At 36.1% G+C, this 27,152-nt stretch overlaps 1 protein-coding gene across 1 annotated transcript in view; it reads left to right on the top strand.

Moving 5' to 3' along the window:
* The window catches only part of LOC137240943 (CD109 antigen-like), a 35,551-nt gene that overhangs the window by 1,059 nt on the left and 7,340 nt on the right, over window positions 1-27,152 (top strand). Inside the window, exons 3-9 of the mRNA XM_067767952.1 lie at window positions 1,898-2,458; window positions 2,524-2,791; window positions 11,100-11,367; window positions 11,465-11,567; window positions 13,511-13,686; window positions 13,759-14,291; window positions 16,228-17,064. Of these exons, the coding sequence (XP_067624053.1) occupies window positions 1,898-2,458; window positions 2,524-2,791; window positions 11,100-11,367; window positions 11,465-11,567; window positions 13,511-13,686; window positions 13,759-14,291; window positions 16,228-17,064 (2,746 nt within the window). The remainder of the gene's footprint in view (window positions 1-1,897; window positions 2,459-2,523; window positions 2,792-11,099; window positions 11,368-11,464; window positions 11,568-13,510; window positions 13,687-13,758; window positions 14,292-16,227; window positions 17,065-27,152) is intronic.

The raw sequence follows: 27,152 nt of genomic DNA, 5'->3' as shown, positions 1-27,152 counted from the left end.
CAGATCGCCTGCCATCAACTTCTGGATAGACGAATCTCGCTACCCTGTTAGAAGAAGTATCTGTCCTGCGTGTGTTTATTAGACTTGATGTCTATCTCAACAATAGGTGACCAGCGGGACTCCAAACTCCCTACAACCCTCCACGCCCTGTAGTTGTTCCCATTTGTGCTAATAGATCCGTGTGACAGTTGTTTGTCTCAGATGATCCTCAAATTATTCCAATAAAATAATTCGACATCACAGGTGATGGTCAGCTACTTTCAAATCAACTGCTTGGCCGGCCCAATAGATGTTCAATTTTGTAAGCGTAGTCCGCTGACAGAAAACCCACCCAACCAACCTCTTAGCTTCGACCCATTCGCAAAACAGCTAACTAGTCCACCACCTACCACTAACATTAGACAACCTCGTCGTAAAAATAGGTTCCCCAAATTATTTAAATTTTTAATGCTTACCTGTCCTGGAATCACATCCAGGACTTTGGTCTACTTCCTAGAAAATAAATGGTATTTTATTGTACTCAAGGAGCTCAAGGAGGCTAGATTTTAATCGATTTTAGTTAAAAATTATTTTTTACTAATGCTAGCGTTTACTATCGATGGTTTACGAATAAAATATATGCACATGTTACTTTGCTCTACATAGTATAAATAGGCTAGGTTGGGATGGGCGGACGCTGCCCAGTCATGGGATAGCTCATTTGAACTTTGAAATAGCCCATAACGATGCTGGCTTCCAACTATTGATTGGACATCGTCCTCCATACAGCTAAGAAAAATGGACTGGGAAGTGTCCTGACATGCGTAGATGAACTTCAGTAAACTCTAACAGGTACGTCAAGCACTTGGAGTCAACAACTGGGCACGAAGGCACTGACACCATGAAGGGGGTGAGGTCAGTCCAACAATGGTTGCTCAGGGTCCACCAGTCCAGAACAAAACAGAAAGAGGTCAGCGGTGTCTCATAGTATCGCCTATCAGTTCACAATTGTTCGCCCAGGCCAAAGGATCAGCATGCAGTTGCCAGCCAAATGTTTATGCCCCAGCCTCAGCAACAATTGTTAACCAAAAGTAGTTCGATGTCTCTCAGAATAGGTTTTGAGCAATCGCTAAAAGCCAACGACGTCATGATGGCAAATATAAACGCTCCTATAGCATTTAATATGCCTAACAACGAGATCTTGACAGAATATTTGCTCCTCCCCCAAACCCTTCTGTCAATTTTAGACTCCCCCGTGAGTTTAGTCACCGCACTCCCACACCATATGAGCTCACCACCCCATTCTCTCCTTGGTAGAATATCAATAGTAAATCTAGCAATAAGAGCTGAAGCCGCACCAAGCAATCTGTCCTAATAGGTCAGAATGCTGGGTAAACATGAATCATAAGCTTTATCCCGCTTTTCGTGGCCTTGTTGCCGGTGCGGTGTCTAGTGCGCAGCAGACCGGAATTCTATGGAAGATAATCGGTATTACCATCACATCGGGCAGCCATTATACCATATTAAAAAGGAGCTCTCGCCGGTGAACTCTTGTCCTCAGAAAGGAGTAAAAGGCAACGTAAGCCATCCAGCTAGCTGCCAAGAACAATATCAAGGTACTTAACCTTGTTCGATAGCATCAGCGGATTCTCTCAAATGAGGGTGATCTGAATTCAGTTATCTGATACCTCATCCTGAAGAGGACCAGGGTTGATAGTTAATCCGCTTGTATGCAACACCTACGTAGCTCTGTAAAATGTCTCCCAATGTATTTATAAATTGTCTACAAACAAAGGTCTATTTACTTTATAGTGAAACGCAAAGTGTGACAGCGTCGTATAAAATCTGGTTCTCAGAGTTTACTTTTGCTAGATCTTTTCGTAATCATGCTCATGCTAAAATATAATCTTTCTTTTAGCTACACATATGGCAAACCCGTAACAGGAAATTGTGTAATAAATTTCATCTCAAAGGAGCGTGCAGTAAATGAAGTAAAAGATCCACTGGAAGATGGTCGTTTAGAGAAGATGATCGATTTAAAACAATTTGGTAAAAAACTTCAAAATATTAACGTTACTGTTACAGTTGAAGATAGCGTTATGCGAATGTCACGAACAGTTTCAAAAACTGTAAGTATTAGTCGCAAACGTTACGACATCGATGCACCCACAATTAAAGTGGAATGTGATGGACCGTCTGATACATTTATATATCGTGGACATATTTCACAATTAAACGGTGCGCCAATTGATGTTGATGAAGAAATTTCAATTGGACTTGAAGATGGAGGCGAAGAAGAACAGCCTACATTTATTACTAATGCCGACAATGAAGGTTATGTTGAAACCGAAATCATATGTGCGAATTATGCCAACTATAATGTAACAATCGAATATAGAGGACAAAAAGCTGTGGGCTCAATCGAATTATATCATCGCGGCGATGGTGGAAAAGGAGGAGTTTATGTTAAAACACAATTGTAAGTTATTCAGGCTTGTGATAATTATTTTGAAATCTCAAAACTTTTTTTTACTAATTTTTCAGTCCAAAAGTCGATAGTCCTATAGAGGTACGTCTTGTATCGTCTGAAGAATTTTCAAGCTTCGCTTATGTTATAGTTGGGCGTGGCAATATTATATATGATGATATTGTAGGCGTACCTGGTGAAGCTAGTTACAGAACGTATACATTTACCTTTACAGCAACTTATGAAATGATGCCAAAGGCGCACATATTTGTATATTTTTTCAAAAATGGTAAAATGCATTACTATGAGGCGACATTCACAGTGGAGAAACAATTTCAAAATTGTGTAAGTAAAATTAAAACCAAAGATTGCAAATAGGAACAGTTTAAACCAAAAAATCGTCAATGATACCACCTACAATGAAGTTCACCAATACGTGTTTTTAACACAAACCTTCGATAAATTGATTGATTTTTTTTTTTGTTTTTTTTTGAGTTTTACTATAAAAATTAGAAGTATTAATTATTTTTTGAGCTTTTTATTGCACTCGGAAAATAAAGATTAAATCTATTTTTCGATTTTTTTTAAACTATATACTAGTTAATATGGTTAAATATACTGTTACGAATATTAGCAAAACTAAGGGGTGCTGCTATCTCTAGGCCGATGCTAAACGTGAATTCACATCAATACTTCAATCATTATGTATCTACATAAACGAAAAAATAATTACGTCTACACTTATGTACCATGTACGTATACGAGCAGCGGAGAGTCAATGCACAAACACATGCATATATCTGAGATACTCCTGAAAGTATGCAATGAGAGAACCTATAAAATCGTGCAATTGTAGTCACAACTGAGAAGTTTGAGAGCTGATGGCAACTAGTAGATTCTGGAAGCGCCTAGAAGATGCGAACGTTGAAATCAGAGAGTATAAAAGGCATCAAATATAGAGGCGCTGGAATTCAGTTTGATTTGAGCTATCAAGCAGTTTCGATTAAGACGCTATCCAGCGAGCCATAGCAGTATTATTTTGAAAGTCAGTTTCATTTAAGCTATCAGTTTGGTTATTAAGCCAGCTAGTTGCAAAGTATAAGTGTTATTGTGAAGTACTTTAATAAAGGCTATTTTTTCATTATTAAATATTGGAGTTATTTATTCAACAGTTTAGTGATACGAACTTAGCAAAAGGGCAAATAAGAGGATTTGCAAGTAAATTCGTTACAATACATATGTACATGTATTTGCGTATACTAGTCTAATAAACAGAAACTCACTTATGAAAATAAGAGATATAATATTTTCTGGACAAAAATAAAAAAAATCGAGTTTAAACTCTTTCTTACCAAAAGAAATACAAAACTCAACTCATAACAATTTTTTAGAGAGAAATAAATAACCAGATAAAAAAACCGTTATTTTACGAGCAAAATTAAAATAATTAAACAATTCTTGATGTGTTTTTCTGAGCGAAATTTTAATCTCAAAAATAACTATCTTTTCGAGACAAAAGAAAAAATAAAAAAATTAACTGCTACATTCTGAGCTAAATAAAAATTCAGAAAATTATTTTCTGATTGACATCTAAATAAATAATTATTATTTTCCAAGCGAATTAAAAACCTGAGAATAAAAAAAACAGAGAGAATGAAGTGTCGGAGCGAGGTAATAGTTTAGTTATTTCTGTTTCGAGTAAAATAAAAAATTGCTTATTTTCCAAACGCTGCAAGAAATTTAAAGAAAAAACTTCCATATAAAAGCTTGATTTAAATTAAATATTCAAAAACTAAATAAAAAAATAAAATAAAAAAATTGATAAAAGAATAAAATAAAAAAATTGATAAAAAGCTCAAAATATAACTTTGTTTTCTGGGCGACAAGAAAAACTAAAAAAAAAAAATTAATTATTATTTTACGAGCGAATTAAAAACCTTGAAAAAAAACTTTTATTGCCCGACCGAAAAAATAAAATAAAATAAAGTTTCCGAGCGATATAAAAGTTCAGTTGTTTCTGTTTCGAGTGAAATCAAAAATTTAAAAAATAACAAATTTTCCAAACTAAAAAAAAAAATTTAATTTTCCGAGCGCTATAAAAATCATAGGTCAATTATATGGTTGGCTCATCTCATCAGCTGATTTTATTTTTTTCTTTTCACTGGTATAGGGGTTGTCAAAAGAAGATGATGGCAAACGCAAAATGTAACCAACACATTGACAATTATTTTCTGCCGTGATGGTAAATTATTTATTAAAAAATAGTTTCACATCACTTTAAATTATTTTTTTTAGTACATTCATCTAATCTAGCCCATTATTTTCCCACAACACACAAGAATTGTAACGTTTTATGTTTTCTCTCCATTCCATTCGCCTAACACCAAGACGCAGATTTTGACAATCTGAACAAAGGTTTGTTGTTGCTGTAGAGATGAGCCAACCATTAGTTAAACCATGATACAAATTTAGAAAATTGCCCTCATTTAGCTGTATTTGTACAGAGTGTATTATAACTTTGAATGGATAACACGGTTGGTTGTACAGGTATAAAGGAAAGAGATAGATATAGACTTCCATACATCAAAATCGTCAGTATCGAAACAAAATTTGATTAAACCATGTTTGTGCGTCTATCCGTCCGTTAACACGATAACATGAGCATTGAGGTATCTTCACCAAATTCGGTATACGTGCTTATATGAACACAATAGATTGGAATTGAAAATGAACGAAAATGGACAATAACCACGCCCAATTTTGAAAAAAATGAAAAAAAAAGAAATAATTCAAAAACCAATACTGCTAAGCTAAGGAAATTTAACTACATTTGACTGATATTCTACCTCAATAGTGGTATGGTCGAGCTAAGAACAAACTTAAACAAATTTTGAAAATGGGCGTGACCCGCAACTTTTTTTGTTACTCTTTCCAAAATACTTTTAATTCCATGAGCCGAACAAAAATCTCCCAATCCGAACGAAATTTGGCATACATATTTTTTTTTTCAAAACTTTAACTGTTAAACTGCATTTTTGCCCGCTCAGGTTCATTTTCATTCATTTCAAAAGAAAGAAAATGAGTTCAGAATAGAGCCATAATCGGATATGTATTATTGCGCAGCCTTATAAGACTATTAACCACACAAAACAAACAACAACAGCGTTTCGGGCGCACTGCTGGGTATGTAATTTTCGGTTTCACCCAACGTAAATTTTCTTACTTGTTCAAAATAAAAAATTATAAAAATTTTTTTTTTTTTTTGAGTAAAATATAAATGTAGGCTTGAATTATATTAAAAATCTAAGTAAATAAATAAAATAAAAACAAAAAACTTGATAAAATATTAATCTTTTTCCGAGCGAAAAAAATCATTATTTTCCGAAAGAAAAGAAGCTCAACTAACTATGACTATTTTATTCGCGTTAAATAATAGAAAAAGCTCAAAAAATAATTTTTATTTACCGGGAGAATTAAAAAATTCAAACAATTATTATTAACAAACATACTACTGTTATTTATTCGGTAATTATCAGATAAATTACCAGTAGTTAGTTATTCAGTTAAACGGAGTTGGCATCGGGATAGAATTACTATATATACTTCATGTACATGTGAATTTATTTAAGTACAATAGCAAATGGCAAAACTGGAATATGCCAGTAGTTTCTTCAAAATGCTCCACCTATTATACCAATACAATACCTGTAAGTTAAGAGGCACATTTTTTACTGGTATTTTCCTCAATATGCACACACTTTTTTTTGGTAAATAATATATAATTAATTTAAAATATTCCGTTGGTTTACTTGATATTTTCTAGCAGTTTGCTAGTATTTCTTAGATAATTTGTCTGTGTTTTTTGGTAAATATCCCCTAAATACAGTGAAGTGTACTAGTAGTTTCCTTGGAACTACGTTGGAAATTACCGGTATACTATTAAATAGTTGCTGATAGCGTACATAGAAATACAGCTGTAAATACCGTTAGTTTTCAGGTATTCTCCCAATGGTTACTTTGTAGTTGCTTTGTAATTATTCCTTAAATTCCCATGGAACGTACCGATGTTTTCATGTCCAGTTACTTACTTGTTAATCAATCGATATTCCAAATTAAGTACGAGTTAAATAAATTTTTTGTAAAAATTTATTTTATGCTTCGTTCTTCATTTTTTTAACAAAAAAAATTTTATCAAACAAAGTTTATAGAAAAATATAATTATATCAATCGAAGTTTATTTATTCCTGCTCTTGTCCTTTTGTGGTCACTGCTGTGTTTGATTTTATTTGGAATATTGTTACGCACTGCATACAATATACTTTGTTCAATTTTGAAATCAGTTTTTTTTTTTTATTTTCATTTTCAAAATCTTTAAGCGACACCACTGAGACCTCATTTTCAAAAGCTCTCTTTGAAAATTTATCATTTTCACCATCTTCTAACTTCGCTCTTTTTATTTCAAAATGTGAATCTGATCCTGCTAAAGTTCTCTTTCTTTTTTCCAAGCACACTAAATTTTTTATTCTTTTATTATTCATTTTCGAAAGCTTCTAACTATGTTTAGAGGTTTAAAACTGTATTGCTTAGTTATATTATTATTTTTTTAACGTTCATAAGTTTATTGCCAAACTTACTAAATTGGTACGCGCAAAATACATAGGTATGTTGAAAGTCTTCCCCTGCACTAGAAAAAAATTGAAATATAAGTTTCAATCCGCGCACAAGTTATATTGATTGGGCACTATACATACTTTTTTTTGAGTCCATGTTAAATAATTATTAATAATTATATTTCTTTCTAAATGTTTCACCAATCTTTTTTTGTAAGAATGAAAAATTGTGAAGGATCAGTAGATCGGTTTTTATATAGAGTATGTTTTTTTTTCTATGTAGAGTATGTTTTCAAAAATTGTAGTAAATTTGAAGTATGTTACTTGTAAAATACTTAGAAAATATCGACTATGTGATGCATGTTCGACTGTCGTATTTATAATGGAAATATAGAGAAACATACCAAAAACTTCTTATTCACAACTTATGGTATGAATTGAAGATAAAATCGAGTGATATACTTGGAAGATTCCTAAAAATTACTGAAAACATACTTATATTTTAAATTGGTAATTATGATGGAGGACTACTTAAAGTTTACCAAATATTTATTTACTCTCGTTTCATTGGTGTTAGTATGTTTAATATTTTTGTGATTGTATTAGTAGTTTCGGTAGCCGATACTTGCAGGGTTACGACTGACACGATCACGATGAAAACTATTTATAAAACATTTTTGTACGTTAAAATATTTATTGAGAACTATTTTTTTTTTTTGTAGCATCTCCGACGATCGAAATGAGGGTCCCTTTACAGAATTTGTCTACATTAAAGTTCATTTTCGTTATGCTGTTGTTTGAACACAATCCTGCTGAGTCTCGAAGGTCCTTGGCTGTTTTCAATCGACGAGCAGAAGGTGTGCTAGGACTCGGCCTCAGCTTTTTTTTTTGTTTGTAGGATGCCACATTGTATTATTGCCAGAACTTTTGTTTCGTCCATAGTATTGTACAACTTTCGTACTTTTGATTTAAGCTCCCTTAGTTCGCCGCTTTGCCAAGGAGTGTGAATACTGACCCGTGGTGGATTTGTTGAGGGATTTTGTCCGAGGGCGCTCTACCTTATCTAGCGTATTGTCCAAATCTTGCAAAGAATTTGATGTTAAGCCGACGAATTTTTTCAATTTCGCACCTGGGGGTTTCTATAGCGGGGAAACTATCCAGCTCTGCACTTTATATCGAGAAGAATCTTTGGGTAGTGAGAAAGTGAGCGCTTTTTCGACCACTAATCATCGTTCGAGGCAAAAGTGAGATCAAGCACCTGCTATAAGGCATCCAACTTTTTCCAAGCTGGGGAAGTGACTTACTAATTTATTGAAAAAGTGGTTTACTTTCCTTACCCTTTTGTAAATCCGGCTGTTGTCTGTGAAAGGTTTTAGCTGGAGAGTAGCGGAGTTTTCCCTGCCAGATTTAATACAGTCATTGGCTGTATATGATCGTATTAAGCCCCATTTTATTGAGTGGTACATATTGATCGGAACGTTCCTTATCATTTTATACTCAGCTGAGCAGGGCTCACAGGGTATATTAATTTTGTTCGCATAACGGTAATCCGTAACGGCATAAACTAATCGAGATAGATATAGACTTCTATATATCAAAATGATCTGGGCGAAAAATCCGATCCGTCCGTAAACACGATAACTTGAGTAAATTTTGAGGTATCTTAATGAAATTTCGTATGTAAGTTCCTGGGCACTCATCTCAGATCACCATTTAAAATGAACGAAATCGGACGATAACCACGCCCACTTCTTCGATATCGAAAATTTCGAAAAACAGAAAGAGTGCGATAATTCATTACCCAAGACGGATAAAGCGATGAAACTTGGATTATGGGTTGACTTTATGACCCAGAACAGAAAATCAGTAAAATTTTGGACAATGGGCGTGGCACCTCCACTTTTAAAAGAAGGTAATTTAAAAGTTTTTTTTTAAATTAGAAGAAAATTTTTCTAAGCGGGGTCGCCCCTCGGCAGTGTTTGGCAAGCGCTCCGGGTGTATTTCTGTCATGAAAAGCTCTCAGTGAAAACTCATCTGCCTTGCAGATGCCGTGCGGAGTCGGCATAAAACATGTAGGTCCCGTCCGGCCAATTTGTAGGGAAAATGAAGAGGAGCACGACGCAAATTGGAAGAGAAGCTCGGTCTTAGATCTCTTCGGAGGTTATTGCGCCTTACATTTATTTTTTTTTTAATTTAAAAGTTTTGCAAGCTGTAATTTGGCAGTCGTTGAAAATATCGTGATGAAATTTGGCAGGAACGTTACTCCTGTTACTATATGTACGCTAAATATAAATTAGGAAAATCGAATGACGAACACGCCCACTTTTTAAAGGAAACATTTTTTTAAGTCAAATTTTAACAAAAAATTGAATATCTTTACAGTATATAAGTAAATTATGTCAACATTCAACTCCAGTAAGGATATGGTACAACAAAATATAAAAATAAAAGAAAATTTCAAAATGGGCGTGGCACCGCGCTTTTTCATTTAATTCGTCTAGAATACTTTTAATGCCATAAGTCGAACAAGAATTTACCAATCCTTGTGAAATTTGGTATAGGCATAGATTCTTTGACGATAACTGTTTTCTGTGAAAATGGGTGAAATCGGTTGAATCCACGCCAAGTTTTTATACACAGTCTACCGTCCGTCCTTCCGCTCGGCCGTTAACAAGATAACTTGAGCAAAAATCGATATATCTTTACTAAACTTAGTTCATGTACTTATCTGAGCTCACTTTATCTTGGTATTAAAAATAGGCGAAATCCGACTATGACCACGCCCACTTTTTCGATATCGAAAATTTCGAAAAATGAAAAAAATGCCGTAATTCTATACCAAATACGAAAAAAACGATGAAACATGGTGATTGGATTGGTTTTTTGACGCAAGATATAACTTTGGAAAAAACTTTGTAAAATGGGTGTGACACTTACCATATTAAGTAGAATAAAATGAAAAAGTTCTGCAGGGCAAAATCGAAAGCCCATGGAATCATGGCAGGGATACTGTTTGTGGTATTACATATATATATAAAATAGCGGTACCCGACAGATGATGTTCTGGTTTACCCTGGTCCACATTTGGTCGATATCTCGAAAACGCCTTCACATATACAACTAAGCGCCACTCCTTTTTAAAAGCCTCATTAATACTTTTAATTTGATACCCATATCGTGCAAACACATTTTAGAGTCACCCCTGGTCCACCTTTATGGCGATATCTCGGAAAGGCGTCCACCAATAGAACTAAGGCCCAATTCCTTTTAAAATACTCATTAACACCTTTCGTTTGATACCCATATCGTACAAACACATTCCAGGGTTACCCTAGGTTCATTTTCCTACATGGTTATTTTCCCTTATTTTGTCTCCGAAGCTCTCAGCTGAGTATGTAATGTTCGGTTACACCTGAACTTAGCCTTCCTTACTTGTTTGTTATGATTTCCTTCACTGATGTTTTCCACTTCCTCAGGGTCGTTTTCATTTTGGATTTTGTCTCTTGCGAAAATTCTCACCTTGGCCATGATGAAAGTGATGAAAGCAAAATCTTACAAACGGTTTTTTTTTTCAATGTAAAGGCCTGCATAATTCTCACGCATATGATGCATCATGAGCTTCGATAAAATGATTTGCACCTCCACCTAGTTTTGTTGCAATAACGGCTATCTGTTTTTAAGATCCACGATCAACCTTTTGCAATGCGCGAGATCCTGGAGCTGCTGGGAGGGTATCCGCTTTTAATTTTCCACGCATAGAGCCCTAGAGAGTAATAAGTTTTTCTTATTTGTTATGAAGTTTGTTTTACTTCTTATAGGCACCTTTAACAGGCGGTGGACTATGAATTATGCTTTAGTCTGTAACTGCGCTCAAAATCATGAGTCGAAAATTGTGTCATCTGCCCACTCTAGTACAGGAAGACTCGATTTCGAACAGTATTCTTAATTCGCTTCAGTTGTTGTTATAGAGGGAAGACTATCTTGAATTGTTGTAAAAAGTTTATCATTTGTTCTATTTCATCAGTAACTTCCTTTCTCCGCAGATTTCTATTGATGCACCAGAAACCGCAAAGCCCGGCTCTTATGTTTCGATAGATGTTGAAACCGATCCCCAATCTTACGTTGGTTTATTGGGTATGGATAAAAGCGTTTTATTACTCAAATCTGGTAATGATTTTGATGCCGAAGTAATATTTAAAGATCTTGAAAAAATACAGAACAAAACACCACAAAGCTATTTATCAACGAATGGCACTTATCCTGGTGAAAATTCTGGTTTGGTAACAATGACCAACGCACAGCCTAGCGGAGGTGAGTAAACATTTTTAAGCTTGGTGTTATAATTTTTCTGTGTAATATAATTGTCTTATTAATTATTAATCATAAAATGTCTTCTTTTATTTTCAAGAGTTAATACAATCGGATCCACATATAAATAAGAGACGTTTAGAGCTCCCTCGACGAGTACGTCGAAACTTTTTTGAAACATTCGCTTTCTTTGACTTTGTGAGGTGAGTAAGAAACTAAGCTTTCGACTCCATGAAAGTACTATATAGTGTGATACCACGAAACATTCTATTAGAACAACAGGCGCTCCTCGAAGTTGAAAGTCCTAAAAGGTAACCGAATAGCAAAGCACACAGCTCTTCATGGCAGCTTTGAGTTGCGGCGCTATCGCTCTAGCGCTCACAGAGCACTGTCGTGAAATTCTATAGCTCGTCCACGTTTTTGACGCTTTCCACTACGTGCTGTCAATCTTTCTTTACGCCGGACGACACTGTTAACTCAAAAGATCTGTATGAGAACAGAGAAGTGGGGTGAAGTGACCCAAAAGTCTTACCGCAATGTTCGGGCTTGTTCCAGAGATTACCGTGATTGAAGATGGCAAAAGAGAACCAACAGGTGAGAACCATAGGTAAATGTTAAACCGATTTGTTTCAAAAAAAAAAAAACTGTGGCAGACTAAAAATATTACAAGCCCTGATAAGGATGCCATCATGCTAGTGAGTGAAAGATGGTGCCGAGCATATTGGAATGGCTTTCAAAAATACTTTCACAGCGCCGCCCATACTAGCTGCTCTTCCTGCAGCTCGATGTAATCTGGTAAACAAGTTTTGTGCTCAGCTTAGTGTACTCTAGGAATTGTTCGTCGCAGTTCAAGATGCTCCTGTTATTGCAATTAAGCATTTGAATGTACGGTCGAGGTTCGTCTGAGTCTCGGAATATAGGAACATCCCAAGAAAAATCCACGTCGAATGTGACAATTTGTGCATAGTTTGGAGCTCCTTGCAGTTTGCTCTTGATCGTGTCTTCGGACTATTGGAGCACCGCAGAAAGAAATACTTTTTGTTGTAGGGTAGGCATGTTCTTTTTCACAAGGGTGGATGGCATTCGCTCAGCTGAGTTAGTTGGGTACAGCCTAACTTCTTCTTAGTGATTGATATTTTAAAAGAGCACTTTTCAGTGATAGAAAACCGCTTTGGCTGCTCCTGGATGCATAACTGTTTAGCTTTTGCTAGACCAAAGAGATAGTGCAATAGTCCTGGCTACTTCGGATTCTCTGGAAAACTTATCCAATATCGATTTTTGAAGGAAGAGAAACTATTTTATGCACTGAATGGTACTGATGGCGAGGCTATTCGAGTGGGATACTGCCCAATTTTCTTGAAGGTGTACCCACCATGGTGTGGTGGTAGCGCGCTCAGCACACCGAAGATTCTGGGCTCAATTCTCAGATAAAGCAACATCAAACATTCAGAAAAAGTTGCTGTTTTTTAATTAGAAAAAACTTCTTTTAAGCGAGTCGACCTTCGGCAGTGCTTTGGCAAACACTCCGAATGTATTACTGCCATGAAAAGTTTATCAGTAAAAATTCATCTGCCTTGCAGCTACTGTTCAGGGTCGACTGAAGTATTTAGGTTTCGTGCCGATAATTTCTAGGCAAACGTCTGTTCATTTGTTGAGAAGTATGTGCTTCACTCATCCGCTAACTGTATCTTGTATATGGTACTTCTGCAATTCATAATAATTATGACCCTGCCCGGAAATAGGTCGCCACGTGCATTTCCTTTGCCGTTGAGGGTAAGAAAAATGTATGTCTTTCGGACATTAGTTTCATGGTCCATTTTTCTGAGAGAACTACTCATACGATACCGCTGCCAGCATCTGGACAGCCCATGTTGCTATAAAGCCATGTACCAACTTCCAGTTTTTTGTTGTTATGACAGTGATCACAACGTATAGTAAAGTGATAAAGGCTATCGTAATGTATGCTGAAAGACGACCGCGAGCTTGGATCTCCTTTACCCTTCGGAGTGGGAGCTAGGCATACTAGCTTGAACCTGGTGGGGAAAAGTCTTGATTCGAGACATTTATTGTCAATCTGCAACCCAAAGTTTATCACAACCTCGTGTGAACTATCTTCCACATTATGAAACTATTATTCCAATTTCAGTGCTGATGGGCAGGATAACGTTATACAAAAAATTCCGGATACGATTACATCGTGGGTAATAACAGGATTTTCAATTAATCCGAAAACGGGTTTCACGCTAACAACAAAACCAACAGTGGTGAGAACTTTTTTGGAATTCTTTGTTGCCGTAAATTTACCGTTATCTGTTAAAGTTGGTAAGTACAGTTCTATTATGTTATTTTACTATAAAAAAAAATGTTAACACTGAACTTCTATTCCACTTTTAGGTGAAACCCTTACTTTACCGGTAGTCATCTTTAATTACTTGCATACAGATACAAAAGCCAATGTCATCATGGAAACTAAAAATGATGAATTTGAATTTGTTGGAAATCCGGCTTTCAAGTCAGATACCATTCATACCTTTGTAAATAAAGGAAAAAGTGAGACTGTATTTTTCGCAATACGTCCAAAAGTTGCTGGCATGATAACTTTGAAAATAACAGCTGAGAGTCCATTAGCTAGTGATGTTATAATAAAGAAATTGAGAGTTGAATATGAAGGCATAACCGAATGGAATAATGTGGACATATATCTTGATGGAGAAGAAAAACAAGCCATTAAATTGGAAATACCGGAGGATAGCGTACCGGGTTCAGAACATATCGACATATCTGTTATGGACTATGTACTGTATTCCATGGTGAATTTGGTTAATAGTGGTGAAAATTTTGATCAGCTGATTCGTAGTCCTACAGGTTGTGGGGAACAAAATATGATACATTCGGTGGCGAATTTGATGACATTGAAATATTTGGAGGTGAGTTTTATGATTTTGTATTAGCGGAGAGAGTTCAGTATTAAGTTTAAGCTCCGGTAGCGGTAAATATACATATGTATGTGAAAGCCTTGCTAGTACAGGTAACAAAAGGTAGCCCTAAAAATTCCAAATTGTAAATGGGATATTGAATTAACACATCACTGTGAAAATAGCCCATAGTTGTAGATCTTCAAAAATAGTATTCCCATCCAATAGGTGCGACCGATCACAAATTGTCATTAATGTCCTCTAATGGGAGCCCAAGAAAACTTGCTGTTTCTACAGGGGTGGACTATAGTAAGAGGGGTGTTAGAGGCGTTGCTTCCATATTACAGATGAAGAGATGGTTGGTGTCGTGTAAGGACACGTTGCAAGCAGGACATACGTTTTGTATGTCGAGGTTGATTTTGGATAAGTAAGAGTTTAACCTGTTACAGTACCCAGATCGAAGTAGAGCTAGAGTGACGCGCGAGAGTATTGGGTATTTTTCTTTAAGAACTGGATTCGCCGGGCAATACCTGACATAGAGGTGCGACACCTGTTTGTGTATGTGACTGAGGACCTGTTGTGCTTTTTTGCTTCATACGGCTGTGTTCTCAGCTGTCGTCTTTCCTCATAATGCTTACGGAGATGACCCTTTAAGCTCCTGGGAGGTGCAGCATCATCATCAATCAGATCTCTGTTGGGATGCCCAGGTTTCTGGGTATTCTACAGAAACTGTTTGTTCAGCATTTCATTTCTTTCCCTTATGAGGAGTACTACCGCCTCATTGTGTTGGTGGTGTTCAAGGGACATAAGAATACAGCCTGTAGCGGTTCTGAGGGCAGTATTGGGTGTAAGACAGTCGGTAACGTAATGCCATCGACGTGGATGTTCAATATTGTCGAAATTTGGCGGTTCCATGTCGATGGTTTGGTCGGTGAGTATGTCGGGTCTCGCGAGGCGAAAAAACTGGAGCGATCAGGGAGATAGCTGTTTATTTTATTACAAAGCCCATCGATGTGTGTGCCTTGCCCTGTGGCGATTATTGTGCAGTCATCGGCGTAGGAAAGAAAGTGGTGGTGAAGGTAGCTTCGATATGCAGAAGTTAAACAGAAGTGGGGATAGGACACCACCCTCCTCCTCCTTTTTTGGTTACGTAAAGCACTTGGTTATCTTCCGCATCTAGGTCCGTAACAGTTAATACATAATTTGGCAGAATAGAAACCCCGTCCCTAGTACTAAGCTTCATTGAACGATTCATACGAAATGGTAAACTGAAGCGAGAAATCAGCTTCTTTTAAGATCCCGTACATACAGCACCTAACCCAAAGATCAATCAGGTTATTTATTTTTGGAGTCACTCGTATTATTATTACCTTTTCCAACGTTCTCCTTCAATAGCTACTTTTTTGTAGTTAGCTGCGACCATTTGGTATGACCATATGAAACCTTTTAGGCCATACTGCCCACCCACCACCTAGATCATTCAGGAGTTCGCTAGAGCCTCGGCTGTTAATGAAACAGGATTTGCAACATGTAGGTGAGGTTGACAATTGGGTTGGAGAAGCTATATATTGCGCTACACAACCCCTTGAATCAATTTGGTATTCTAGTAGACTCTTACGACAGGCATACCTACCGCGGGTATATTCTAAGCAAAAACTCCATCAGATTTATTGGCAAATACTGAACGAGGTCTCTGCTCAGCTTTTTAAACCCACTTTAAGCAATGTCATAAAGCGCCCCAAGATATATTATGATGACTTGAGTGACCTAGCCACAGCCGATGCAAATACTCTGCTCAAATGCATTAACATTTCTTGGTGGTTCGAAGAATGGTCATAACAGACTTTGTAGTATAACATGGAGCAGCTTACCATTAGGCCCGCCTTCCTTCCACTGCGTTGATTATTCTTAGTCATGTAACTTGTAATAATCTTAATCTTATTTACAGAGCACCAAATCAACAAATCAACCTCTTTATAATAAAGCCAAAACAAACCTACAGACAGGCTATCAACGCGAATTCAACTACAAATTACCAGATGGTTCCTTCAGTACATGGGGTCGTAAGCCCGGTATTACATGGTTAACGGCATATGTTGTACGTATATTCAATGAAGCCAAATCATACATTTACGTAGATGATGAAATGATCACACGTGCCTTGGACTTTTTGGCAAGTAAACAAGAGCCCGATGGAAGCTTTAGAGAAGATGGGAAATTAACTGATTTCGCTAATCTGAATAAATTAAGCATAACCGCTTCTGTGCTATACGCGTTTCTAGAAAATACACAACATTCAGAAAAGTTCATAGATATTGTCAATAAAGGTTTAGATTATGTGCGTAGAAACGTAAAAGAAAACAATGATATACGTGCAGTCGCATTGAGTATGTATGTATTGCAAAAGTGTAAGGATCAAATGGCGAAAGAAATACTTACCCAATTGGAGGCAAAAGCAAAAACAACAGAAGATCATAAATGGTGGCAGCTTGAAGAGAAACCACGCAACAACGATATTCATATAACGGGTTATATTCTAATGACAATGATCGAATTGAAAAAACCGGTAACACCGATCGTGAAATGGTTGGTATCAAAACGTAACAGTAATGGTGGATTTGTTTCGACCTTCGAAACTGAAGTTGGTTTGCGCGCTTTATCCAACTATGCAGCGAGTTATAACGAAGTGGGAAAAAATTTAAAAGTGAATGTGGAAACAAAGGGGAAACTATTGCACGCATTTACATTGGGTGATGAGAGTGAAGATCTTAATAAAAACATTGAGGTAAGACTTTGAATGTAAACGTCGTAGTTAATGCAAGACATGACTTTGAAAATTTCCCGCAATTTCTAAGAGTATAGAGTTTTTTGTAACACAAATCCACATATCAATATGGTCGAGCTGACACTAAGCGTATCATGCATACAAATCGAGCATTTGCTAAACAAAATGCCCATCTTTTATTGAAAAAATCGGGTCCAAGCAGTTGCTCGCTTTTTATTATGTTTGAGTATAGTGTATTGATTATTAGCAGAGCTGCCTAACCCCTATACACTTTTAGCACTTTTGTTGTTTTTTTTTTTTTTGCCTTGAAGAATAGGCACGGATGCAAATTCACACTTCGAATACAAAAAACTGTTCATAGCACTCCCATATGCCCTCACATATCAATTCGATTCATATTGTAACGAATTTACTTGCAAATCCTCTTATTTGCAATCATCTGCTAAGTTCGAATCACTAAACTGTTGAATAAATAACTCCAATTTGTAATAATGCAAAATAGCCTTTATTAAAGTACTTCACAATAACACTCAAACTGTGCAACGAATAGCTTGCTTAATAACCAAACTGATTGATAGCTCAAATGAAACTCTACTATTTACTCTTGCTCGCTAGACAGCGTCTTAGTCGAAACTGCTTGACAACTTAAATCAAACTGTATTACTTCTTACTCGTTTGCGGCCGCTTTTATAGTTTACGCTGCATACATCTAGGCTCTTCTATTTCCAGAACTTACCAACTATTTCGTGTGTTTATAGTTCTCATATAGTTTCTACTTGTTTACAATTGTCTACTTTTCAGCGTCTCTCAGATGTATGTGAGTTTGTAGTTTACAGTCTCTCGCACACACATAGGCGTATAAGTAAATGCATCTGTGTGTGACATCTCTCGGCTGCGTTATATATGTGTATACATGATTTGATTATTGACGTAAATACCGCTTAGCATGGCCTTATCATCGCCTTAGTGATGGTATAGCTTAGTGATGATAATATCCGTGACAATATGAAAGTGCCTAGATTTTATCTGAAAGTGCAAAGGAAAATCACTTCCATATGAAGTCAAGGCATGATTCAATCACAAGAGGTTTGCTCGACTGAAAATTTTTTTGACAATTGCAGCCATTTTGCTCCCAAATTGAATTGGCATACCTTAACTATGTTGTTTCTTTGCGATTTTTCGAAAAATGCTAGTAGTAAAAGTAGGAAGCAATCAGTTTACAAATACCCGATAAGTACTGAACTGCATAATTCCTTAGAACATTTTTTGAAATTTATGACGAATTTATTGACTATGCCATGTTCTATTTGTGTGGCGGTGAACATAGGTTTTATGAAAATTACGCACTCCAAGGAATTGTGCTCTTTCGTAAACCTATGAACATACGAAACCTGAACCAATTCAAAATTCATCGTTCAACGTCGAAAACCCGACTAGTAAATCGATTCACGTAAAAATGTCATTAGTAAATAATGGAGATGCCAAATGTACTCATTAAGCATGTTAATTTATTCATTCTGTATATTCGGACCGTTCGGAACATTCGTCTCTTTTATTTTTAAAAGTCCGAGTTTAACTAGTTCTATCGGACTCAAAAAATAAAAATACAGATTTTACTTTTATATGTGAACTTTTATGGAAAAAGTTCGAAAAATAAAAAGAATGCATGATTCGACATGATATTGCTATAGGGAAACCTTAGAACTCAAACATTTTCACCTAGGACAATTTTTTGACTCTGACTTTTTAGACTCCGAAAAAAAAAAAATAATTATTGTCCGTCCCTGCTGAAAACAAATTTCAGAATAAAAAGGTGAATACTCCCTGTGTAGCAGGACCATACAAAAGCTTAACTCTTCTGTCAAAGTCAAGGCCGGAATATAAAGTTCTAAGACAATAAGCCATTTTCTTATATTTTTTTTCAGTTCATTGCGGCTGCTGAGTAGAGTATCACCCCATGTAGGCTACCTGTTCAAAGTGTTTTTCAAAAATTTCTCATTTCAGGTTTTGTCACAAAAATGCCCTATATTAGAATTAGATTGAAGGACGCCTTACCTCAGAATGCTTTTCATTAACTCCCTCTTATGTCAAAATGCATTGAACTTATGCTGATATAGGGAGTTTTTGAAACAAATTTTGAGATAGTGTATGTTTGAATAAAATACTTCCGTACGGCATTCTTCAAACAAGTTCTGAAAGAATTACCAAACCTACATAACTCTTTATCGATTCACGAAATATTTAGTAAAAAATTAATTATTTCCCCTAAAACCTGTTGGCATTTACAAATTTATTATCACTAATAATATACTACTAAAGGTACTTTTCTACTACAATTTTCGCTGAAGGGGATCGAATTATGCACCGCTTTCCTAACTTCGTAAAAGCAACCCGTCCAGATTTTTCAATTTGGGAGTGTCAAAGCTCTGTCATCATTGGAGAACAAACCTCTAGTAATTAAATCACGAAGCCAAAGCACTTCGCTATGATATTCAAATTTAAACTAACAAATTGACAACAAACAATTTTCAAAAATATCGTGGCACTCAGAAAAAACTTTAATTCAAAACTTATTCATTAAGGGGACCATCAAAATTCTTTAAACATTTAAAATAATTTTTTATTTATTATTTTTCAAATTAGTAAAGTTTCAGTGTACATATAAAAGTTGAAATGTAATGTGATTTCCACTTCAACTTAAAAATTGTTGAACAACCCTGATTATTATGGATATGCGTGATCATCCATTATTGCCAACATTTAGCAGTATTGTTTATCGACTTATCTCGATGTCACCCGCAGACGCAATATACCAGAATTTACCCTTACACCCCCCATCGGTAAATGGCAGGGCAATCAAACTCTCCACCGAGGTGAAATATCTCGGTCTTATTGTAGACAAGAATCGCTTCCCTATTAGCCCATTAGTGGGGATTATAACAGATCACTGTTTTATGGGCGCCCATGGGGCTCATAAGGGCCTGCAAACAAATGACTTCTGTTGCAGCTGCAGGGACGAGGAAGGTATAGAAAGCGTGGAGCATTATCAATGCCATTATCCCGACTTGTCGAAGACCAGGTACCGATGTCTCCACAGACACTAGAATCCGCAAATATAAACGAAATTCTGCGCTACATTAGGAAAATGCACTGGTTTAGCTTTGTGGGTGTATGAGCCATATTCTACAGAAGCGTAACTAGGGCTCCTTCGTGGTATCACAACGGGCCACAATGGCCTACGAGAGTCTCCGCTTAGGCACCGGAAGGCGGCCACTTTAAACTAACCTAACCTAACCTATCTAGTATCATTGTTAATCGATTGCAATCGATACTTATGTACCCTTGTTGCTGGTATGGGTATTTATATATTTCGATATGCATATAAATCGATAAGTATCGATATGTAGATAATATATTTTTAATTTTTTATCTCTACTGATTCCTTACTTATCGTTTTTTAGGTTTACTGTTTTTTATCGATTACCTGAGGTTTATTTGTTTACTATCGATTGTCTAAGATCATCATTTTATTTCAATGCATATACCTATTTTTATTTGTTTACCAAAATTTTTCAGTTCCTGCAGCTATATATTGATACTGGTAAATTTGTACTGGATTGTGGGTAGCTTAGCTTTGTTTTTTTCATGTATTCTTCGACTGAGGCCTACAGGGCTTGCTAGCTTTAATTCCACAATCAACTCTCAATTCTCCACTTTAATTTAGCAATCTAGGTAATCACACGAGCAATGTGCTTTTGATTTAGACACGAAATGGTTTTGGAATTGTGCAATCTTCAGTACCATTTTTATACTCAGCTGAGCAGAACTCACAGAGTTTATTAATTTTGTTCGCATAACGGTACCCCGTAACGGCATAAACTAATCGAGATAGATATAGACTTCTATATATCAAAATGATGGCGAATAAAGAAATTCATTTAGCCATGTCCGTCCGTCCGTTTCTCTGTAAACACGATAACTTGAGTAAATTTCGAGGTATCTTAATGAGATTTGGTGTGTAAGTTCCTGGGCACTCATCTCAGATCGCTATTTAAAATAAACGAAATCGGACTATAATCACGCCCACTTTTTCGATATCGAAAATTTCGAAAAACCGAAAAAGTGCGATAATGCATTACCAAAGACGGATAAAGCGATGAAACTTGGTAGGTGCGTTCACCTTATGACGCAGAATAGAAAATTAGTAAAATTTTGGATAATGGGCGTGGCACCGCCCACTTTTAAAAGAAGGTAATTTAAAAGTTTTGCAAGCTGTAATTTGGCAGCTGAGTATGTAATGTTCGGTTACACCCAAACATAGTCTTCCTTACTTGTAAATTCACGTTTTAGCTTAGGTTCAACAATTTTATATTAAGTTGGCAGCCCTGCTTATCAATAACCTAAAGTTCAAGCTTTGAGCTTTTCACATCACGAGCCAAGCAGTCAAAACAATAAAATCGCAATTGAGAAATATAAACAATTACCATCTAAAAAGTAGCCAGTTCTGCAAGAGCTAGCAGATCCAAAAATGAACCGGTTGCGCATAAGTTATCGGTTCGGCGAAAGTAAATGGTTCTGGAAAAGTTAAAGGTTTCGAAAAACGACCCGGTTTCAAATTTTTTGAACTAACAGATCACGTGAAATAGTAATCGGTTGTTCAAATCAATCATTTTTGAAAAATTAACCGATTCCAAAAGAGTAACGCGTTTCGAAAAACTGACAGGTTTTCAGTAAGCATTTTGTACAGCAAATGTCATCGGTTGCGCAACACTTACCGGTCTTGGAAAAAAAAGCTGTTACAAAAAGGTAGCCGGTTCCGGAAAAGTAGTGAGTTCCGAAAAAGTATTCCATTGCACAAACTCTTTCCAAAAAGCAAATGAATCTAAAATACTAACCGATTCCGAAAAAATAACCATTTTCCTGAAAGTAACTTCTTTGCTAAAAAGTAGTCCATACTGAAAAAGCAAATGATTCCAAAAAAATAATCGCTTCCGAAAAAGTTAAGTGCTGTAAAAGAGTAGTGATTCAATAGAAGTAACTGTTTTCAAAATAGTAAGCGGATAAAAGTAACCTCTGTGTCGGAATAAGCTAAATTTTTCTCTGGGCGATGATACCGAGCTAAAAAATATAGTTACATTATAATCTTACGTACGCTTATACTTACTTATATTTACTTATACATACTTACTAACTTTAATCTTACTCTTAATTTAAGCTTAGTCCTACTCTCATATTTATTTTACTTATTAAGCTTACTTATATTTGAAACTACTCTCTTTCATTACACCCACTATTTACATACGTACTCACATTTAACATCAACACGTACATACATACTATGTAACACAGAACATACATTCATACCTACATTACTTCCTTTACTTTCTCTTTCTCAATAATTGTATTTTCTAATTCCGTTTAAGATTTATGTATGTTACACATTTTTGTATAATGAGCAGTTAATAAAAGTTCTTTGACACATAAAGACATTAGCATCATTTCTGGCGCAGTCTTACGCGAACCTAACACGCACTGCAAAATAAAAAAAAAAATTTTTTGAGTAAAGCAAAATTGTTCGAAAAGGACATATGTTTTAAACGCAAATTTTATTGTGATTGACACTCAAATTTTAAATATCCGAAATCTTAATTACGTTTTTTGACTTAAGAAAAATGAGCAAAATTGTTCGAAAAGAACATTTGGTTTAAACATAAATTTTATTGTGATTAGCGTGAAGTTCTACACAAAAAAATATAAATAGCTAAGTTTTTGAGTCACGAAAAAGCAGCAAAATCGTTCGAAAAGGATATTTGTTTGAATTTAATACAAAATTTATTGTGATTTATGTGAAATTGTGCAGAAAAGACGTTTTAAAACACTCGAAAATAAAAATAAAAAATACAAGAAAACAAGAAATGTGAAAGAAAAAATTTCTTTTCTAAAAACTGTAGAAAGAAAAAAACGGTAATTTGGAGGTCACCTTGGAGAGGGAACAACAACTTTATTCCAAGCATATTTTTTATTAGTTAATTTGTGCTATACAAAAACAGCATAAAAAAAGAGAAAGAAAGAAAAATTTGCATTCTTAGAAACTGTAAAAAGAAAAAAGTGATTTGGAGGTCACCTTCGAGAGAACTATAAATTGATTTCATGCAATTTGTTTTTATTTGTGCTACTCGAAGAGAGCATGCAACAAAAAAATATTAAAAATAACCAAATACGAGAAATGAACTAACTGAAAAATCAAAATTAAATATTAACAAGTAAGGAAGGTTAAGTTTGGGTGTAACCGAACATTACATACTCAGTTGAGAGCTATGGTGACAACATAAGGGAAAATAACCATGTAGGAAAATGAACCGAGGGAAACCCTGGAATGTGTTTGTATGACATGTGTATCAAATGAAAGGCATTAAAGAGTATTTTATGAAGGAGTGGGCCATAGTTCTATAGGTGGACGCCATTTAGGGATATCGCCATAAAGGTGGATCAGGGTTGACTCTAGAATTTTTTTGTACAATATGGATATCAAATGAAAGGTCTTAAAGAGTATTTTATGAGGGAGTGGGCCATAGTTCTATAGGTGGACGCTATTTAGGGATATAGCCATAAAGGTGGATCAGGGTTGACTCTAGAATGCGTTTGTACGATATGGGTATCAAATGAAAGATGTTAATGAGTATATTAAAAGGGATATATCCTTAGTTCCATAGGTGGACGCCGTTTCGAGATACCGCCATAAAGGTGGACCAGGGGTGACCCTAGAATTTGTTTGTACAATATGGGTATCAAAAGAAAGGTGTTAATGAGTATTTTAAAAGGGAGTAATCCTTAGTTCCATAGGTGGACGCCGTTTCGAGATATCGCCATAAAGGTGGACCAGGGGCGACCCTAGAATTTGTTTGTACGATATGCGTATCAAATTAAAGGTATTAAGGAGGGTTTTAAAAGGGAGTGGTGGTAGTTGTATAGGTGGTCGCCTTTTCGGGATATCGCCATAAAGGTTGACCAGGGGTGACTCTAGAATGCGTTTGTACGATTTGGGTATCAAATGAAAGGTGCTAATGAGTATTTTAAAACGGAGTAATCCTTAGTTCCATAGGTGGACGCCGTTTCGAGATATCGCCATAAAGGTGTACCAGAGGTGACCCTAGAATTTGTTTGTACAATATGGGTATCAAAAGAAAGGTGTTAATGATTATTTTAAAAGGGAGTAATCCTTAGTTCCACAGGTAGACGCCGTTTCGAGATATCGCCACAAAGGTGGACCAGGTGTGACCCTAGAATTTGTTTGTACAATATTGGTATCAAAAGAAAGGTGTTAATGAGTATTTTAAAAGGGAGTGATGCTTAGTTCCATAGGTGGACGCCGTTTCGAGATATCGCCATAAAGGTGGACCAGGTGTGACCCTAGAATGCGTTTGTACAATATGGGTATCAAACGAAAGATGTTAATGAATATTTTAAAAGGGAGTAATCCTTAGTTCTATAGGTGGACGCCGTTTCGAGATATCGCCATAAAGGTGGACCAGGGGTGACCCTAGAATTTGTTTGTATAATATGGGTATCAAAAGAAAGGTGTTAATGAGTATTTTAAAAGGGAGTGATGCTTAGTTCCAGAGGTGGACACCGTTTCGAGATATCGCCATAAAGGTGTACCAGGTGTGACCCTAGAATTTGTTTGTACGATATGGGTATCAAATTAAAGGTATTAATGCGGGGTTTAAAAGGGAGTGGTGGTAGTTGTATAGGTGGTCGCCTTTTCGAGATATCGCCATAAAGGTGGACCAGGGGTGACCCTAGAATTTGTTTGTATAATATGGGTATCAAAAGAAAGGTGTTAATGAGTATTTTAAAAGGGAGTGATGCTTAGTTCCAGAGGTGGACACCGTTTCGAGATATCGCCATAAAGGTGTACCAGGTGTGACTCTAGAATGCGTTTGTGCGATATGGGTATCAAATGAAAGGTGTTAATGAGTATTTTAAAAGGGAGTAATCCTTAGTTCCATAGGTGGACGCAGTTTCGAGATATCACCATAAAGGTGGACCAGGGGTGACCCTAGAATTTGTTTGTACAATATGGGTATCAAATTAAAGGTATTAATGAGTATTTTAAAAGGGAGTAATCCTTAGTTCCATAGGTGGACGCCTTTTCGAGATATCGCCACAAAGGTGGACCAGGGGATACCCTAGAGTTTGTTTGTACAATATGGGCATCAAACGAATGGTGTTAATGAGTATTTTAAAAGGGAGTGGGCCTTAGTTCTATAGGTGGACGCCGTTTCGAAATATCGCCATAAAGGTAGACCAGGGGTGACTCTAGAATGTCTTTGTACGATATGGGTATCAAATTAAAGGTATTAATGAGGGTTTTAAAAGGGAGTGGTGGTTGTTGTATAGGTGGTCGCGTTTTCGAGATATCGCTATAAAGGTGGACCAGGGGTGACTCTAGAATGCGTTTGTACGATATGGGTATTAAATGAAAGGTGTTAAAGAGTATTTTATGAGGGAGTGGGCCATAGTTCTATAGGTGGACGCCATTTAGGGATATAGCCATAAAGGTGGATCAGGGTTGACTCTAGAATGCGTTTGTACGATATGGGTATCAAATGAAAGGTGTTAATGAGTATTTTAAAAGGGAGTAATCGTTAGTTCCATAGGTGGACGCCGTTTCGAGATACCGCCATAAAGGTAGACCAGGGGTGACCCTAGAATTTGTTTGTACAATATAGGTATTAAAAGAAAGGTGTTAATGAGTATTTTAAAAGGGAGTAATCCTTAGTTCCATAGGTGGACGCCGTTTCGAGATATCGCCATAAAGGTAGACCAGGGGTGACCCTAGAATTTGTTTGTACAATATGGGTATCAAAAGAAAGGTGTTTATGGGTATTTTAAAAGGGATTGGGCCTCAGTTCTATAGGTGGACGCCGTTTCGAAATACCGCCATAAAGGTGGACCAGGGGTGACTCTAGAATGTGTTTGTACGATATGGGTATCAAATTAAAGGTATTAATGAGAGTTTTAAAAGGGAGTGGTGGTAGTTGTATATGTGAAGGCTTTTTCCAGATCGCGACCAAAATGTGGACCAGGGTGACCCAGAACATCATCTGTTGGATACCGCTAATTTATTTATATATGTAATACCTGCCAAGATTTTAAGGGTTTTTTATTTCGCCCTGCGGAACTTTTTCATGTTCTTCTACTTAATATGGTAGGTGTCACAACCATTTTATAAAGTTTTTTCTAAAGTTATATTTCGTGTCAATAAACCAATCCAATTACCTCACCATGTTTCATCCCTTTTTTCGTATTTGGTATAGAATTATGGCATTTTTTTCATTTTTCGTAATTTTCGATATCGAAAAAGTGGGCGTGGTCATTGTCGGATTTCGTTCATTTTTCATACCAAAATAAAGTGAGTTCAAGTAAGTACCTGAACTAAGTTCATTAAAGATATGTCGATTTTTGCTGAAGTTATCGTGTTAACGGCCATGCGGAAGGACAGACGAACGACAGTGTATAAAAACTGGGCGTGGCATCAACCGATTTCGCCCGTTTTCACAGAAAACAGTTATCATCATAAAATCTATGCCCATACCAAATTTCAAAAGGATTGGTTAATTTTTGTTCGACTTATGGCGTTAAAAGTATCCTAGACAAATTAAATGAAAAAGGGCGGAGCCACGCCCATTTTGAAATTTTCTTTTATTTTTGTATTTTGTTGCACCATGTCATTACTGGAGTTGAATGTTGACATAATTTACTTAATACTGTAAAGATATTAAATTTTTTGTTAAAATTTTACTTAAAAAAAAATTTTTTTTTAAATGTAGGCGTGGTCCTTCTCCGATTTTGCTAATTTTTATTAGGCGTACATATAGTAATAGGAGTAACGTCCCTGCCAAATTTCATCATGATATCTTCAACGACTGACAAATTACAGCTTGCAAAATTTTAAATTACCTTCTTTTAAAAGTGGGCGGTGCCACGCCCATTGTCCAAAATTTTATTATTTTCCGCTCTGCGTCATAAATTCAACTCATCTACCAAGTTTCGTCGCTTTATCTGTCTTTGGTAATGAATTATCG

This window comes from Eurosta solidaginis, chromosome 2 (genome assembly GCF_040869045.1).
Source record: "Eurosta solidaginis isolate ZX-2024a chromosome 2, ASM4086904v1, whole genome shotgun sequence".
NCBI lineage: Eukaryota > Metazoa > Arthropoda > Insecta > Diptera > Tephritidae > Eurosta > Eurosta solidaginis.
This window is presented reverse-complemented; position numbering and strand designations above follow the sequence as displayed.